Here is an 18,020-nt window from a genome sequence, read left to right as displayed (position 1 = left end):
AGGGTCTGCTGTGGCCTCTGGTATTCGGCCCCACATATGCACACACAGGAAAATGCTGACAGACCATTCAACCAAACACTACTGATGTTTCCTCTCGGCTTAAAGATGTGAAGCCGTTCTTTTGTTCTCTCTCCCTCTGACCAGATATCTTAGGCAAGACTGGGTGTATTTATAGGAAGGCAAATATTGTCGATTATTTATCATTTCAAAAGATTGTTGTGAGCTTTTCTTTTTCTTGCCAGGGCATCATTTTCCTGCTAACGTGAGTGAGTCCGTGTCTTTCACAAGAGGAAGTCATCGTGTTGTGTTTGCTGTATCATTATGGACGTCCCCATGGTTTTCTGTGTAATCGACTGTGACATAGGTTGTTTTTCCTGACCAGTCCTTCCTGCGGCCAAGATTTCACCTTCCTGCCAACTGTGTCCTCACATTGGTTCTTCTTCTTCTTCTTTTTTTTTCAGAATGGGAGGGGTACGCCGCCGCTCGTCAGTGACATTGGTATCTATAGACAATTAACAAACATTACTCTGTGTATACATTTCATGACCCCTTGATAACCCTTTAAAGTCATTACTTTGAAACCCCATCCATCTTGTGCCACTCCTATAGAGACTCTTATTTCATACCATCTGTTTAAAAACACTAGATGCGACATTATGGCATAAATCATGAGATAACTGTCTGCCATCTTACCTTGCTGTTTATGTTATTTACTAAGGGCAGCCATTATGTTGTCACCTATGAACATTGGAAAAAAAGGACAGAATTTTTTTTTGAAATACAGAAATTCTGTTTACCAGCTAAAATTATTGCTAGCTACCAAGTAACGGGACCAGCTGAGCTCGACTGTATTCTGACAGCTCTCAACAGCAATTGCTAGCTAAACAGATAAGTTAACACCAGGCTATTGTTCAGTGTTTGAAAAACTAGCTAACATTATTTTTGCTCAAGTAATGCTGGGCTTGACTTCCGGTTGGGCAGTGTAGGAGATGGCCATGCCGAGGACTAGTTCCCGCATTTTCCATAATTCTATTTGCAACATTCGTATATTTACCTCATTTAATTACATAAATTAGACAATAACTGTACTTGATTTCCAAATAAGTCAGCCAGCAATGTTGAGACAACCGCGACAAGCGAAAGGAGACTGGGCCGCAACTCAAACAGCTCCTGAGGCCAAGATGGTAAATCTGCTAACCATTGCTAACCTAGTGAAAGAGCTCAAGAAAACCCGTAAGAGCCTGGTGAAAGAACTCAAAACATACCTCTCTACATCTTTGGAGACCTCCCTTTCACCTATACAGACGTCTGTGGACACCATCAGCGCTGCATTGGACTCACACAATCAAAAGATTTGATTTGATATTGATTTTGATATACTTTATTAATCCCCATGGCGAAATTATGCTCTGTATTTAACCCACCCTAGCTGTGTAGCTAGGAGCAGTGGGCAGCTGCCGTGCAGCGCTCGGGTACCAACTCCAGTTCGTCTTGCCATGCCTCAGTCAGGGGTACAGACAGTATTAACCCTAACATGCATGTATTTTTTTTTTATACAAAAGATAATGACCATGGAAATACACTCACCAACCACAGTGATGAGCTAGCTGAGCTAATGTTGAGACTGGATAAGCTTGAAAAGGCTAACACAGCATTAGCAGTCAAAACAGACCTTGAAAACCGATCCAGATGACAGAATCTAATAATCGTTGGCTTACCAGGGGGGATTGAAGGAAGTTCACCATTAGAATTCGTCTCACAGCTCATCCACAAAATCATCGGAGGTGAGATTTTCCCGAAACCACCGGAATCGGACAGAGCACACAGAATACCAGCTCCAAAGGTGAAGGTTCCCGGGCCATCTTCGTAAGATTCTACCGCTTTCAGGGCAAGGAGCGTGTGCTTTGTTGGGCCAAGACGCACAAAGGGGACATACAGTTCAACAGCAAAAAGATCCTGTTCTTCCCTGACATGAGTGCAAACGTGGTCAAGCAGCAGGCGGCATTCCAAGATATCAAGGCTAAACTCCACAAAGCTGGAATCGCTTTCACCCAACGCCACCCAGCTCGTCTTATTCATCTCCTCAAGCCCGTGTTCACACAGTCAGCACCCAACATGCTTCCCACTATCTCATGGAACCTGTCAAGGCTGTCCGCTTTCACCTTTGTTGTTTACACTAGTCATTGAACCTTTAGCCATTATGCTGAAAACATCAACACACCTGCAGGGTGTACACCAGAGAAATATGGAGCAATGAGTTTCTCTGTATGCAGATGACCTGTTACTGTATATAATGGACCTGGTCAGCTGTGCCACTAAGATAACTCAAATTATGGATAATTTTGGTGCACTTTCAGGCTACAAAATCTTTTTTCCCCCTTTTTCTCTCCAATTGTACTTGGCCAATTACCCCACTTTTCCGAGCCGTCCCCGGTCACTGCTCCACCCCCTCTGCCAAGCTGGGGAGGGCTTCCGACTATCACATGTTTCCTCCAATACATGTGGAGTCGCCAGCCACTTCTTTTCACCTGACAGTGAGGAGTTTCACCGGGGCGACATCGCATGTGGGAGGATAACGCTATTCCCCCCAGTTCCCCCTCCCTCCTGAACAGGCGCCCTGACCGACCAGAGGAGGCGCTAGTGCAGTGACCAGGACACATACCTATATCCAGCTTCCCAGCTGCAGACGTGTCTGTAGAGACGCCTGACCAAGCTGGAGGTAACGCGGGGATTCGAACCGGCAATCCCCATCTTGGTAGGCAATACAGATACAAAAGGGGCAGGAAGACGAGCAAAAACAGATCCAGAGCACAAGTTCTAGTTACCTGGTTTTCAGTCCAAACAGGCAAACAGATCAGATGAGGGCAGGCAAGAGAAACATGGTCCAGAAAACAGACAGACTCCAAAACCAAGTAGACTTGCAGAATGAGAACTAGAGAATGCTGGATTACTTGTTAGTATGCACAAGACAATCTGGCAGGAGAACAGGGAAGTCAGAGGAGTATAAGTGCTGGGGAGCTAATCAGGAAATAGGGAAGAGGTGTGGCATACACGGGTTTGACTAATGGCAAAAACGGGCAGGAAATGTAATGAAAAGACAGGTGAGTACTTTAAAATAAGACAGGAAGGACAACAGACAATGGATTGAGGTTGTGATGAGTTGTCTGAACTGGTAGAATGACTGAGGCTATGGGAGACAATGACTGAAGTTATGTGCTGACTGAACTGGGAGATGACATGACAGTAATGTGGTTCACTCCACACAGCAATTAAACCAAGTGTCTCTTTGCATGTCCAGTACCTGTTTCTCTTCTTAGCAGCCATTGGTCTTGTCGTTCAAGACCATAGAAATAAGATGTGGTTGCAGAAGGAAATAGTGTACAGGAAGTGGATATTACGTGGAGCCTTGACATTTAATGTCAGTAAATTCGAGTACAATACAGACTTTGCTCATCCTGTGCGAATGTGCTACACAAAACACAGATGTTGGGGGGGAGGGTAATTTCTAAATTACATGAGGTCCCTGGGTAATGCTAGTCCCATGCGAATGATGATATAGATAGACGCATAGATGATGGATGAATAGATCACTATATGGGTAGATAATTTGATTGACAGGTCTATATGGGGTGATTGGTCAGTGAGTTAAAACTGCACCAGCAAGGTTTTCTGGCACATATGACAAATTAATACATGGGACACTGTGTGTGGGAGTGAATTATTTCTTAATTATTACTTCCACCCTTTTTGGCGCCAACTTGTGAAGGGTTGATGCTAGATCCAACGGGGTGTAGGCACAGAAGTAGATATGATTGGTTGTTGCGTTGGCCAATAGACAGCGTGGAACCTCGAAGTGCACTGACTGCCAGACCGACAGACAGAGCAATAGTTGGGGCGAATTAAGTGAACATTAGTTTGCTATTTTAGTTAAAGAACAGCGGGAAACAGTAGATTGACATTAGACACAGCTTGGGCCTTTGGCCTGCAGCCTCGCTCCTTTGATGCAGCACAGGCCTTCGACCCTCGTGCCTTTACTAACCAACTCTGTCAACGTGGATTGTAAAAAACACACACAGCTAAATAACTATAAAGTTAGCATTAAACAATGCCATATGTAGTCAAAGGACCCTGAGTCGATGTTTCAGTGCGCATCGTTTGTTTCAAGTCAGTGCGCTTCGAGGTTCCGCGCTGTCTATTGGCTGGCGCAACAGCCAATCATGGCTACTTCCGTGCCTACACCCCGTTAGATCTAGCATCAACCCTTGTGAAAATGACTGTGGGGGCCCATCCAGAAAGGACAGACAGACAGAGCACATATAGCACATGTTTTTCTCATTTTCTTCCCAACAAAAACGTTTATGAAAATAAAATGGAGCTTTTTCTGTATGGAAGATCCATCCAGCCATCCATCCATCCATTATCCAAACCACTTATCCTTACTCAAGGCCGCGGGGATGCTGGAGCGTATCCCAGCAGTCATTGGGCGGCAGGCGGGGAGACACCCGGGACAGGCCGCCAGTCTATCGCAGGACACACACACACACACACACACACACACACACACACATTCACACCTAGGAACAATTTAATATGGCCGACTCACCTGACCTACATGTCTCTGGACTGCGGGAGGAAACCGGAGCGCCCGGAGGAAACCCACGCAGACACGGGGAGAACATGCAAACTCCACACAGAGGACGACCCGGGGCGACCCCCAAGGTTGGACTACCCCGGGTCTAAAAAAAAAAAAAACCTTCAGCACACCAAAACTCCAGACTAACTTCTATGGTGTTTGTTCTTTCTTTATACCTACCGATGAAAAAAGTAGTATAGTTTTTAATGTTACTCATATTCAATGCACACAAGTTGCACTATTCAAAGCCAGCATTCTGACGGTTATCAGTAGTTTAGGTAAAAGGTGCAAATAGCTTAGGGCTTTGGTTAAAGTCACAAAGTTGAAATCATGTGTTTGACTTATTTTATTTGACAGTTGGTAACGCAACGAATCTCATTTCAGTTCTGAACAGATATTCAGCACCGTCAACAATGTGTTTTTAATTTGGTTAATCGTTTCCGTTTTTTATTTCCTTTTGTTTTTATTTTTGGAGGCTGTGGGGGAAGGACGGGGGTAAAAGATATCGGGGGTGCCTGTTCTCCTCGGCTCCCCATGCTTCACCGGTATCTGAAGTATCCTCGTCTGTATTTCTGAGTTGTCACACTCTGAAACGGACTCCTTCCTCTTTAAGTTTATGACAAGCGATGCAGACCCCGTGCCAAAAAAGACAGACTGTGTTCTCCCTCCCTCCCCCTCCCTCTCCGCTCAGCCCTGTGGGTCACACATCCATCCATCCATCCATCCATCTTGACCTCTGGATGACTTACTGTCACTGCCAACAAACAATCACACATTCACTGTTCACCAGTTTCTTGTTCTGAGGGAACTCCCTCCATGCCCTGCAGGGCAAGGCTGCTGTTATCGAGACTGGGAAGGGCAGGCTGGTGCATTAATCCATATATGTGTGTGTGTGTGTGTGTGTGTGTGTGTTTTATGAGCCCAGATTATTGATGCACCCATCAGCATGTTGAGCATGTCAAATGTGACATACACAAATCAGTTTGGCTGCCAGGTGTGTTTCTCTTGTGATCATGTCCCTTGTATCCATCTATCTATCTATCTATCTATCTATCTATCTATCTATCTATCTATCTATCTATCTAGCTAGCTAGCTAGCTAGCTAGATAGATAGCAAGCTATAATCTGCCATAGTCAAACCGTCTTGATAAGGAGGTCCTATCTAAGTGCTTTGTTTTGTATGGCGAGAGGCTTCCATCAACAAAAACTCAAAAGATTTCCACATGTATGAATGAGTTTGTATGTCCACGTGAAAGTGATGACGATGTCAACAAGTTAATATAGTGACCCACACTTTCTCAAATAAAATGGAGAAAATTACTTTTTTTTTTTTTACTATTTCCAGGTCCCTCTTTTTTAGTTTTGTAGTTGCAGTTTAAGCCCCAGCCTAACTTCATTCTCTCTCTCCCCCCCCTCTCTCTCTTGCTCTTGCTTTCTTCTGCAGCATGGGTGGGCTCGCTGTCCATGGGCATGATCTTCTTCTGCTCTCCCATTGTCAGCGTGTTCACGGACATCCTGGGCTGCAGAGTGACTGCCGTGGGCGGAGCTGCTGTTGGTCTGGTCGGCTTACTGGCTAGTTCCTTCGTCACGTAAGAAACGTCCAATGAAGACGCATGCCCACACACACACACACACACACACACACACACATCGGGGAACGGGGTACAACCTTACTAGCCCCCCGACTACCTCGCTGACCCCCAAACCTGCCCCCTTTCACCAGTACATCTGATTTTCCTGTCATGGTAATCCTAGATAGTGTTTTTAGGCCAGGTTGTGCACCTCATAGTTAATGTTCTACCTGCTAAACATGATGGAAATGTGTGTGAGACTCAGATGGTGAAAGAGGTGTGTGTGTCTGTGTGTGTTTGTGTGTGTTTGTCTGTCTGTCTGTCTATCTGTGTGTGAGAGTAAAAGATTTTTGGTGAGTAAAGGTTTTGACAACATGCTTAGTGAAAAGAGCCTCCTCCTGAGTTAACTGTCTTTTTGATGGCGAAACTCAATACAAGCATGAGGACACGCATGCGCACACACAGGTACACACATACATACACACACAGGTACACACATACATGCACAGGTACACACATTCATAGACATGCAGAAATATGCAAGAAAGGAGTTATCCACCCTATCCACCCTCTCTATCTTATGTAGTATTTATTACCGCTGTTAGTCTGTCCAATGGCATTCTGCAGCTCAGAGCGGCCAGCAACAGAGGACTACATCTAACACAGGTCAAAGTTCAAAATACTACACTTGTTTTATTCCAGTCAAAACTGAATAAGTTAGAATAGAGGGTGATGCATTGGCCAAGTTCCCATATCATGAATCATGAAAGGGAACTTGGCCTATCATCACTGATGATAATAATACACACCCATCACAGTGATGACGGGTGGATTTTTTAAGCACTCTTCAAAACAAAGTTACAAATTGCTTTGCAATATTATAAGCAAAATGAGCACGCGACGAAACAGCAGAAAAAACAGCAATCATATAGTATAACATGCAGTGTCTATGAACTGGCACTAGCTTTTTCTATCGCACGCTCATTTATTTAAACCGTTATTCTGGTGTTCTTTTCTACTTGCACTTGTCATTTTTATGCTCTCATGGCTTAATTTGCCTGTTTAACTGTTTTTCGACAATGTTACTCCAGTTTGTACTTTGAATTTCCTATTCTCCACCTCTTGATAATCTAAGGTGCACTTACTCTAAACACTCAACATACTCTCTAGGCTGTGATGTGGTTAGTAGGTAGCATATGTACTACTACTATTACTACTACTTCCTATAGTACTACTATGATATAATAACTATATAGCAAATATACTGCTGCGAGTACTTCATAAATTACTACTATGGTATGATTACCACTTAGCAAATGTACTAATGCTACAACTTTGATTATGATTACTATGTCGCAAATATACTACTGCTGCCAGTACTTCATATAGTGCCACTATGATAGGATTACTCTTCAGCAAACACACTACTACTACCTCATATAATACTACTACATGATTACTATATAGCAAACATACTAGCACTGCTACTTTATAAATTACTACTTTGATATGATTACCTAATAGCAAATGTACTATTATGACCTCAATACTACTACTTTGATATACTATATAGCAAATATACTACTGCTACCACTTCATATAGTACTACTACAATATGATTACTATGTAGCAAATATACTACTACTGTTGCTACTACTACCACTTCATAGAGTGCTACTTTAATGTGATTACTATGTTGTGCACTATGATGCTAACTGATAACACGTGAACCTGTTTGTTAACTACTGACTCTTCCGAACATTGCGTTGGATAACATGAGTAAAAGTGAGTGTTAATGTCAATTAATCAATCTCCCCTCAGGTCTCTGGGCCCCATGTACTTCACCTATGGCATCGTGTTTGCCTGCGGCTGCTCCTTTGCCTACCAGCCCAGCCTAGTCATCCTGGGCCACTACTTCAAGAAGCGCCTGGGCTTGGTCAATGGCATCGTGACAGCTGGCAGCAGCATCTTCACCATCACGCTGCCCTTCCTGCTGTCAGGCCTGCTGGAGCGAGTAGGCCTCCATAACACCTTCCGCATCCTGAGCATCCTCATGTTCGTGCTGATGCTGGCGGGCTTCACCTACAAACCACTGCTTCCCTTAAACCCGGGGAACACCCGCACGGGAAGCCGCTGCCCGCGACTGAGCCAGGTCTTCAATGTCAACATCTGGAAGTCCCTGGGCTACCGCATCTGGGCCTTCGGGATCCCCGCCGCCCTCTATGGCTACTTCGTACCTTATGTCCACCTGGTAGGTTTGCCGTTTTGTGGGCATGCGTGTTGTTTTTAAAATGGGAAGTACTTCATGAATCTGGCTTCAAACTCTCTCACTCACAAACTGATGTTTAGTCTCACATTTAGCTGTACCATCCGTGTAGATTCGGGAATGGGGGCTACAACTCCAAAAATGTTTATGAGTGATTGCATCCAGAAAGGTTTTTTTTTGTTTGAATTAGCATTATTATCCTCATTAGTAATACATTTTGCATAAATAAATAATTAAATAAATTTGGCACGGTGGTGCAGTGGTTAGTGCGGTCGCCTCACAGCAAGAATGTCCTGGGTTCGAGCCCCAGGGTAGTCCAACCTTGGTGGGTCATCCCGGGTCGTCTTCTGTGTGGAGTTTGCATGTTCTCCCCGTGTCTGCGTGGGTTTCCTCCGGGTGCTCCGGTTTCCTCCCACAGTCCAAAGACATGCAGGTCAGGAGAATCGGCCGTACTAAATTGCCCCTAGGTGTGATTGTGTGTGTGTGTGGTGGTGGGGGGGCGGGGGCCTATGTGATGGTCTGGCGGCCTGTCCAGGGTGTCTCCCTGCCTGCCACCCAATGACTGCTGGGATAGGCATCTTCGCGACCCTGAGAGCAGGATAAGCGGTGGATGGATGGATGGTAATACATTTGTCCAAATATTCCACTATTCTCACTTAGTCTCTCCCTCGTATTCTGTCACTTGGTATTCCCCATGCGGTTTCATTCGAGGTAGGATTTCACAGAAATGCCATCGACAGAGATGTAAGTAAGACGTGCTCCATCACCTTTGTGTCAGCTTGTTTTTCTGGATTGTCGGAAGGCTAAAAACATGATTCAGGCAAGCTAACTCTAGCTGCTGAACCGCTGTCAACGTTAAGCATCACCTCAGGATATGAATGCAGATGCATTGGAAACCAGCTTTGTTTTGCACAAACTGCATCCGGGAAAAACTGTCGTTAACAACCAACTCCCAAAGTCCCGTCCGCTGGCGTGCACGTGCCCCGAGTGCCTCATCTGTGTGGTCTCGATGGATGTAAGCAAATATCGTGGGAGTACTCCGCCAGCTCTTTGGTTTCAGTGGAGGCATAGTTATGTAAACACTTCACAGGTCTCCCCAAGATGCCTACTGTTTGGGCGTCAGGGTGGGAAAGAAGGATTTTAGGAGCAAAAAAATATTGTCAGGGAACGCTGTGGCGAGGCTAGCTCGGATGTGCCGGCAGGCCTGCAGCAGTCAGCTGTTTATTTGGACACCGTGACCCCGCGACCGGAGGGAGGTCGACCTCTCGCAGGTCTCTCAGCCTGTGTTTTCCAAACACTTCTCCTGTGTCTTCTCGCTGCTCAGACGGAAACGCTGCAGGGTGCCGTCCGACCAGGCCAAACAGTTATGTTTCCATCTGACTTTAGAATAAGTTTCAAACAAATAATAATGGAACATCATACAAGAAATTCATTCATATAAATATGTGTAAACACATTGAAGTAAAACCCCAATTTACAATGGTGCCAAGGTACAGACATACAATGAGTCCAGACACGACTAAAATCATCAAAGAAAGCTAAGAGGTAGCAATAAAGGAAGAATACATGGCTACATCAATTAAATAAACAAGGTAAGATTAACAATGTTAATGGTAAAAGTGCAGGAATTGACAACAATACAAATAAAATGATAAGAACAATTAAAAGTTTAAAAGCAATAACAATTACAATCAATAAAGTTAGCAAATAAACCTTGGAATTGTCTCAGCGGTATTGATGAAGGTACTGATGAGTTCATCGTTAAGTTTTTTTGAAGCATATTCCAAGTATGTGGGGGCACAGTAACAGAAAGCAGACCTTCTTAACTCTGAATTTTTGGCACCTGCTGGGTGAGCAATGTCTGTGAGTGGGTACAATGGCTACCAACATTCCAAGAAAGCGGGGCTGAGAGATGGGGGGGGGGGGCTTTTGTAAAATGTTCTTATAAATAAAAACAAGTGCTGATCCCTTCCTCGTTGAGAGCAGGCAAGCCAGTTTTTTGGTAAAGTAGACAATGATGTGTCCCATAACTACTATCTCCAGTAATGAATCTTAATGCACAGTGATATTCTGCATCTAAAGGTTCGAGAGTGGAACTGATCGCCCACCCAAAAGTAACATCTCCTTAATCTAATACAGAGAAGAAACCTGCTTAAACAATTGTTTTCTTGTGATTAATTGAAAACAGGATTTATTTCGAAAAAGAAATCGCATTTTCAGTCTCGACTTTGACGACATGTCAGTATGGACAAAAGTGAATTTTTTATAAACCCAAATACCTAGATATTTATTATTATTATTATATAGCATTTCACTCTCTATTGTGGCGTTATCAACAGAACAAATTTTAAAACTACCATAGTCAATATTTCTTGCATTCAAAAACAACATCCATTTTGTCTTTGCACAGTTTAGCACCAAGTTTCAAATTATGAAGGTGTTTTTGAAGGAGGTTAAATGATAGCTGTAGATTTAGAGTGATGCTGTGAATAGAATCTGCACAGGAATAAAGGACAATGTCATCTGCATAAAGATGGAAGTTGCAATTGTACAATGAAGTGTTAATATCGTTTATATAAATGGTTACTAAGACTGGTCCAAGGAATGAACATTGAGGAACTCCCTCTGTAATGGGGAGAAAAGATGACTGGACATTGCCTATCTTGACACACTGCGACCCATCAGAGAGATAATTCTGAAACCACAGGCAGCTGGCATTGTCAAAACCAAAACAAGAAAGTTGGCATAAAAGCAGAGAGTGGTCAACTGTGTTAAAAACTTTAGTTAAATCAACAAAAAGAGCAGCACAGTGTTTTTTGCTATCTAATGTTCAGACGATATTACTAATGATGAGGGAAGTAGCTGAAATAGTGCTATGCTTATACCTAAAAACAAGACTGAAATGGAGTTAGTATGGAATGCATGGATAAAAATAACTTAAACTGTTCATTTACAAACGACTCAAGTGTTTTTGCAAGACAAGATATTTTTGAGATTGGATGATAATTATTTAATACCGAATTGCTACCACCTTAATGGACAGGAAGGCAATGCAAATTAAGATGCGTCTCCATTAATTCTGTTTAGGAGAATAAAACTCTGAAAGTGGGCCTATGTTTTCTATGTCATATGTCCATACTTCCACTTCATGAGAAAGATGGATCAGTTAAGTTTAAGACATAGTTGATCATATGATTCAATTCCGAGGGTAGGATGGAGCGGGAGATTGACAGATACTTGCCTCAAATGAAGGAGTTCAAGTATCCCAGGGTCTTATTCACGAGTGAGGGTAGGATGGGAGTGGGAGATTGTCAGGCGGATTGGTGCAGCATCAGCAGTAATGCAGACGTTATACCGGACCATTGCGGTGAAGAGGGAGCTGAGCCGGAAGGCAAAGCTCTTAATTTAGCAGTCAGTCTTCGCTCCAACCCTCACCTATGGTCATGAGCTTGGGTAGTGACCGAAAGGATGAGATCGCGGAAACCAGCGGCTGAAATGAGTTTCCTCTGTAGGATGTCTGGGCTCAGCCTTAGAGGTAGGGTGAGGAGCTCGGACATCCGGAGGGAGCTCAGAGTAGAGCTGCTGTTCCTTCGCGTCGAAAGGAGCCAGTTGAGGTGGTTCGGGCGTCTGATTAGGATGCCTCCTGGGCGCCTTCCTTTGGAGGTTTTCCAGGTATGGCCAACTGGGAGGAGACCCCTGGGGTAGACCCAGAACTTGCTGGGGGGACTACATGTCCAATCTGGCCTGGGAACGCCTTGGGATCCCCCAGGAGGAGCTGGAGGGCGTTGCTGGGGAGAGGGACGTCTGGAGTGCCCTACTTAGCTTGCTGCCACCATGACCCGACTCCGGGGAAGCGGCTGAAGATGAGATGAATGAATGATTCATTCAATTCTACTCTCGTTTCATTTCTTTATTCAGCAAATGTGTTTCTGTTGTAATTACTCGCATTTCTGTATATCATCTAGAAAGTTTATCCACCTCAAGTGAGCATATGAACTTTTACATGCAACATTGGGGGACTTTATTTGATATCTGCCCATCAAACCTTTTTTTTTGTTCAAAAACACTTTGACACTTGGAGGTTACGAATGCACACACACACACACACACACAGGAGTGGCCTGCTTTCCTGATCTCAGGAAAGAGAGTGGAAGTGGGCGGGATTTAAACATCCGTCAAGGGTTTCAAAGGTGGCTTTTCTCAGTCTCTATCTCTCACTCTTTCTTTCCCTCCATCTCTCTGTCCTCTATCTTGTGTGTGTGCATGTGTGTGCACACGTCTGTTCCCCTTGATAACATGCTGAGTGCAGCCTTTTTAGTCACTGTCCTATGGCTCAATGTCTGCCACCCCCACCCCCCACCCCCCGGATCACAGCCAAGCACTGCCTGCCAGCACAAAACTAAGAGTGTAAAGTCCAGCCAGACACAAACACACATATACACACTTCCAGGTATAGCTCCTGCCGCCGTAGGATAAGGTATCACCGTCTTAGCGGCACTGTGTTTGCTCTGGTGTCGGTAGATTGATAAACGGCGTGGGCGATGGCGAGCCCAGAGTGCTGAAATACCCGAGTTTACTCCTGGTTCGCACCTCAAAACACGACCGACGGGAAGGGACCGAAGAAATGGACCCCTTCGTCATATAGAAAGATCAGCTGTTGACCAGCTTGCCCCCCCACACCCTTCACCCCACCCTACCCAACACCACCACCACGGTTGAACCCTTGCTCGGTTCACCCCGGTGTTTTGCAGCCCGACCTCCAAACGGTTTGTTCTAATGTTAACAACCCCTTTTCTTTTCTTTTTTTTTCTATACTTTAATTTTAATTTCTTTGTTTTGTTTTTGGGGTTTTTTTTGTAGGAAAACATCATTTCCAGAGGTTTTATGAGGTGCACCTGCAGGGCTGCTGTTGGTGTGTTGGAAGGGGTCCTGGGGTTTAATGACTAAAACAGCAAGAAGTAGAGAAAGAGAGAGAGTGAAGGAGAGGGGAAGAGAGGGAGAATGTGTGTGTTTGTGAGAGTGAGTGATAGAGAGAATATGAAGTTAGACTGAGGTTGAAACTGGAACTAAAACACTAAAAAAGACGGCCCGGAAAGGAGTAAAAGAAAGAAAAAAATCTCACCCAGACCTTAAAGAAATGTGCTGGAAGAACGAACCGCTTTCATCCCGTGTGTCCCCGCGGTGAGTGTAGGTCACAGCACATTACTTTATAGGGGCCAGGAGGTATAGGTTAGGGTGAGTGAGGTAAAGGTTGTGTAGGGAGAGGGAGTTACAGGATGGGGGGGGGGGGGTCTGGCTGTAATTAGTTAAACAAGGAGACAGAGCAGCTCTGTGAATCTTCAGTCTTGTGATAGGTACATTTGTGTACACTTATTGTTCTAGGAAGTGTGTGTGTGTGTGTGTGTGTGTGTGTGTGTGTGTGTGTGTGTGTGAGAGAGAGAGAGAGCTTGGTATTTATTTAGTGATAATGGGATAATCAATGCGATGGGCTTCCTAACTGGCGCTGGGCCCTAAGTTACATCAGCCTGGCTTGTGAGCCAGAATACGTGACCACAGACACACACCAGGTACACACGTTGACGACATACCCCCACAACCTTTGCTCCTTTAGATGTTGCTGCTGGGGATTCTGCTGTCGGGAATATATACATGTTATTTCTAAGGTGACCACCACAGGCAACGGCTCCCAACAGCATCTGTCGATCCGTGTTGTTACCAGGGGAGAACTTTCAACTGAGTGTTAAAGTTTCCCTGTTAAGGTTTTTTTCTTTTTAGGGAATGTTCCTTATCCGATGTGAGGGTCTAAGGACAGGATGTTGTGTTGCTGTCAAGCCCCTTGAGGCAAATTTGTAATTTGTGATATTGGGCTGCACGAATACAGTTGACTTGACTTGACTTCTCCTCAGCTCACTCAGGTTTTCCCCTGCCGCCGGGGCGTGTTGCCCAACTTTGTCGCTGGAGAAAAACCAGTTTCCTGCCAAGCTGAGGTCTTGGTTGTCAGTACAAGGTTGTCAGTATGTTATCAGCTCTAGGTAGTTAAATGCCGTCAGGCTCATAAATTTATCTATTTTTTTTTTTTTATCTTGAGATTCTTTATTGATCCCTGTGGGGAAATTCTGCTCTGCATTGAACCCATGCTAGCTGTGAGGCGACAGCACTAACTATTGCGCCACCATGCCGCCCAAAATAAAATAAATATAAGCCCAATAAAATAACCACAGTGGTCACTCCTTGACAGAAAAGATGATCGGTCATAGAGCAGTGGGCAGCCGCCGTGCAGCACCCAGGGGACCGACTCCACTTCGTCTTGCCATGCCTCAGTCGGGAGAGTATTAACTCTAACATGCATGTCTTTTTGATGGCGGGGGAAACCGGAGCACCCGGAGAAAACCCATCGCAGACACGGGGAGAACATGCAAACTCCACACAGAGGACGGCCTGGGACGACCCCGGGGTTCGAACCCAGGACCTTCTTGCTGTGAGGCGACAGCACTAACTATTGCGCCACCATGCCGCCCAAAATAAATTAAATATAAGCCCAATAAAATAACCACAGTGGTCACTCCTTGACAGAAAAGATGATCAGTCATAGACACGTGACTGTTTTATTCCGTCCCGTGTTGTGTTGTCTTCAGTGTGTCCAGTTGTCTGTCAGCGATGTCATTTCGAACCTCACAGTGTTTTCTTTCATCCTCCAGCAGCAGTTGAACTCAATTCATGTTTCCCCAGTTTGCTTTCACTGCACTTTGGTGGATCTGTGAGATTACAATAAAACTGTAATAGATGATTGATGTGCAAGCTAACAGGATAATAACCAGGAAGGCCTTAGCTGGAGTATTAGGTGAGCAGATGGATGGATGGGTGGATACTTAATTGTCCTTAATTGTTGAAGAAATTTGTTTCCACAGTCTGTACATTACGTAAACCTCCATACATGTTTGCATATATACATCCATACATGGGTAAATGGATGATGTTACATAGTTCATCAAGTTTGTTATTATATAATGCTGGCAAATATCAATCAGTCAGTCAGACTTTATTTGTACAGCACTTTTCATACAAACAAGTGTAACACAAAGTGCGTCACACAAAACAATAAAATCCTCCCCATAAAAATAAAAGAATAATAATAGTAACAGTAATAAATGAAACGTTCAATAAAAACAGGAACTGAGGAGACGCTATCATAAATCTCATCAAGTTGCAGTGAGGAAACGCCAGAGGCATGACTTAGACCGATAAGATAAATAGATAACAACTCAAAATGGCAGAAAGATAAAAGGTAAATGAACGGTTAAGAGTGCAAGATAAAAAAAAAATACGAAGAAGAGAAGTATAGAAGCGAGTAAAGGAAAACAATCTAGAATGTAGAAGGATAGACCAAGAGGTAGAAAAGACTAAAATAAATAAATAAAGTTGGATTAAAAGCCAAACTAATAGGGTAGGTCTTATATTGATATGCATCACTATATCTGCTTACATAATGCAAAAACAGCATGTTTAAGAGTCCAGCTGAGGGTCATCACATTGAACTGTTTGGTAATTTAAAGTAGGATATCAAACCACAACGAGCTTTCGAATTATACTCCCTCAAATACTTGAGACCTGATTTTGGGAGAAATTTCGGGTAGATTCTTATTAGACAGCAACGTTGTCCATCATAACATTACAATATCCACATTTCATCCTGATACGATGCCGTTGAAAGACGATAAATGACAATATTGAATGTTTGCCCAGCCCTAAATACATAAGTTGTAAATTACTTTCAACTGGATGTTGGTGCACAGATAAAGACTTTCTTTATTGAAGGGCTTTTTTTCTTTCTTTCTTTCTTTTTATTTTGTCAAAAGGCTTTTCTACAGTTTATTGACCTGTACTCGTGCTTATAATGAGCATTTTCTGTGTGACTGTTTTGCTGTGTGATTTAGGAACAAAACTATATCGTCCACGAAGAGGGCTATTTTGTGGTCTCTGTCACGAATTTTGGTCCCCTCTATTTTCCTGCTAGTTCTAATTGCTATAGCTAATGGTTCTCTAGCTAGGACAAACAAGAGTGGTGAGAAAGGTGAACCTTGACGGCAGCCTCTTGTGATATTAAAGGGCTCAGATACCACCTCGTTTGTCAGTACCTCAATTTAATCTAATTACGAAAAGTATCTCCAAATCCAAACCGAGCGATAACATCAAAAAGATAGGGCGAGTGTGATTATTACCGCTGTCAATAAACCGAAATCTATTCAAATGCCCGAGTAAACAGATAACACTATCTGTCATAGCATCAAAAGTGACTCATTGCTTTTTTTAATTTTCTTTTGTTGACGTTGTTGTAATGAGTAACCGCAGAATGCAATAGCCCCTTGCAAATGAGTCAGCAAGTTCAGTAAGGAATGCCTTCTCGGGCCCTGTTTGAGATGCCCAGCCCCCAGGTTGCTGTTCGGTTTGACCGTGCAATATGGATTTCCTCTTCAGGCCTATCAAGCTTGTCCAGGAGCTATCTTTAAAGCTAACACCACAGTCTCACAGCTGAGGTGGATACACATTCTCACATGATAGGTGGCATGACAAACAGTTGTCCTGAGTGTGCGTGTTCATGTGTGTGTGTGTGTGTGGGAGGGCCCTCTGTTACTGCTTCCTCAGAGGTTGTCTGGGACTGTCTGTCTAGTTATCTTGGGGTGTATCACACACTCCGGCCTGCGTCTGGTGAATTGGCTTAGTCAGCGATCACAGGTCACCGCTGACTGCAGCATTTCTGACCAATGGCAGATTTCTCTCTCTGTTCCTTCAGCTTCCAGGGTCAAAGTTCCAGTTTTATGGTTTTGTGAATCTAGAAAGCGCCGAGTCCTCTGTGATGATGGCGTCAGCTGACGTCTCTGTGTTGAAGGGCTCACTGAATACTGGTTTAGAGAGAGGGAGAGAGAGAGAGAGACATATTTTGCTGCTTGCAAAGAGGCCTCTGAATGTTGTTGGCTCCGACCCTGACTGTCTTTATCTTGTTGTTTTTTTCCCTGTCAACTTATGACTTCTTTTTCTTGTAGACGCCCAAATTACAAAACCAAAAGCATTATGTATTTGGAAGCTCAGCATAAAGAAAACGCAGTTGATATGAATGGAGATACGTAATATTAAAATATGGAAAGTTCGCAAAGAGTCAAAATAAACAACTAAAAATCTCAAGAAATCCTTTTACGCTGATTTTCAGCTTAAATCTATGCACACGAATGCATAGATTTACACACACACACACAAAAGTGAGGCCCGGGAAGCTGCCAAACAAAGGCTCTCAGCTCTGGCTTCCAGGCTGAAGAGTTTCACTAGAGAAGCAGAAGCCAAAAGAGAAAATTGCCTGTTCCTCAAAGAACCATCCAAAGTGTTTTCCCAGCTGCAGAGTAACAAGGGGACAACATCAGACCCACCCAGAGCAGAGACCAAGCTATACTGGAAAGATATATGGGAAAAGGAGGCATCACACAACACCAGTACCCAGTGGCTGGTGGACCTAAGAGCAGACCACAGCAATCTCTCAGAACAAGAACCAGTTGTCATC

General features: G+C 43.9%; 1 protein-coding gene across 1 annotated transcript in view; it reads left to right on the top strand.

Moving 5' to 3' along the window:
* The window catches only part of slc16a10 (solute carrier family 16 member 10), an 84,054-nt gene that overhangs the window by 58,473 nt on the left and 7,561 nt on the right, over positions 1-18,020 (top strand). Inside the window, exons 2-3 of the mRNA XM_056294220.1 lie at positions 6,078-6,222; positions 8,026-8,455. Coding sequence (XP_056150195.1) covers positions 6,078-6,222; positions 8,026-8,455 — 575 coding nt within the window. The remainder of the gene's footprint in view (positions 1-6,077; positions 6,223-8,025; positions 8,456-18,020) is intronic.

Source organism: Lampris incognitus, chromosome 15 (genome assembly GCF_029633865.1).
Source record: "Lampris incognitus isolate fLamInc1 chromosome 15, fLamInc1.hap2, whole genome shotgun sequence".
Taxonomy (NCBI): domain Eukaryota; kingdom Metazoa; phylum Chordata; class Actinopteri; order Lampriformes; family Lampridae; genus Lampris; species Lampris incognitus.
This window is presented reverse-complemented; position numbering and strand designations above follow the sequence as displayed.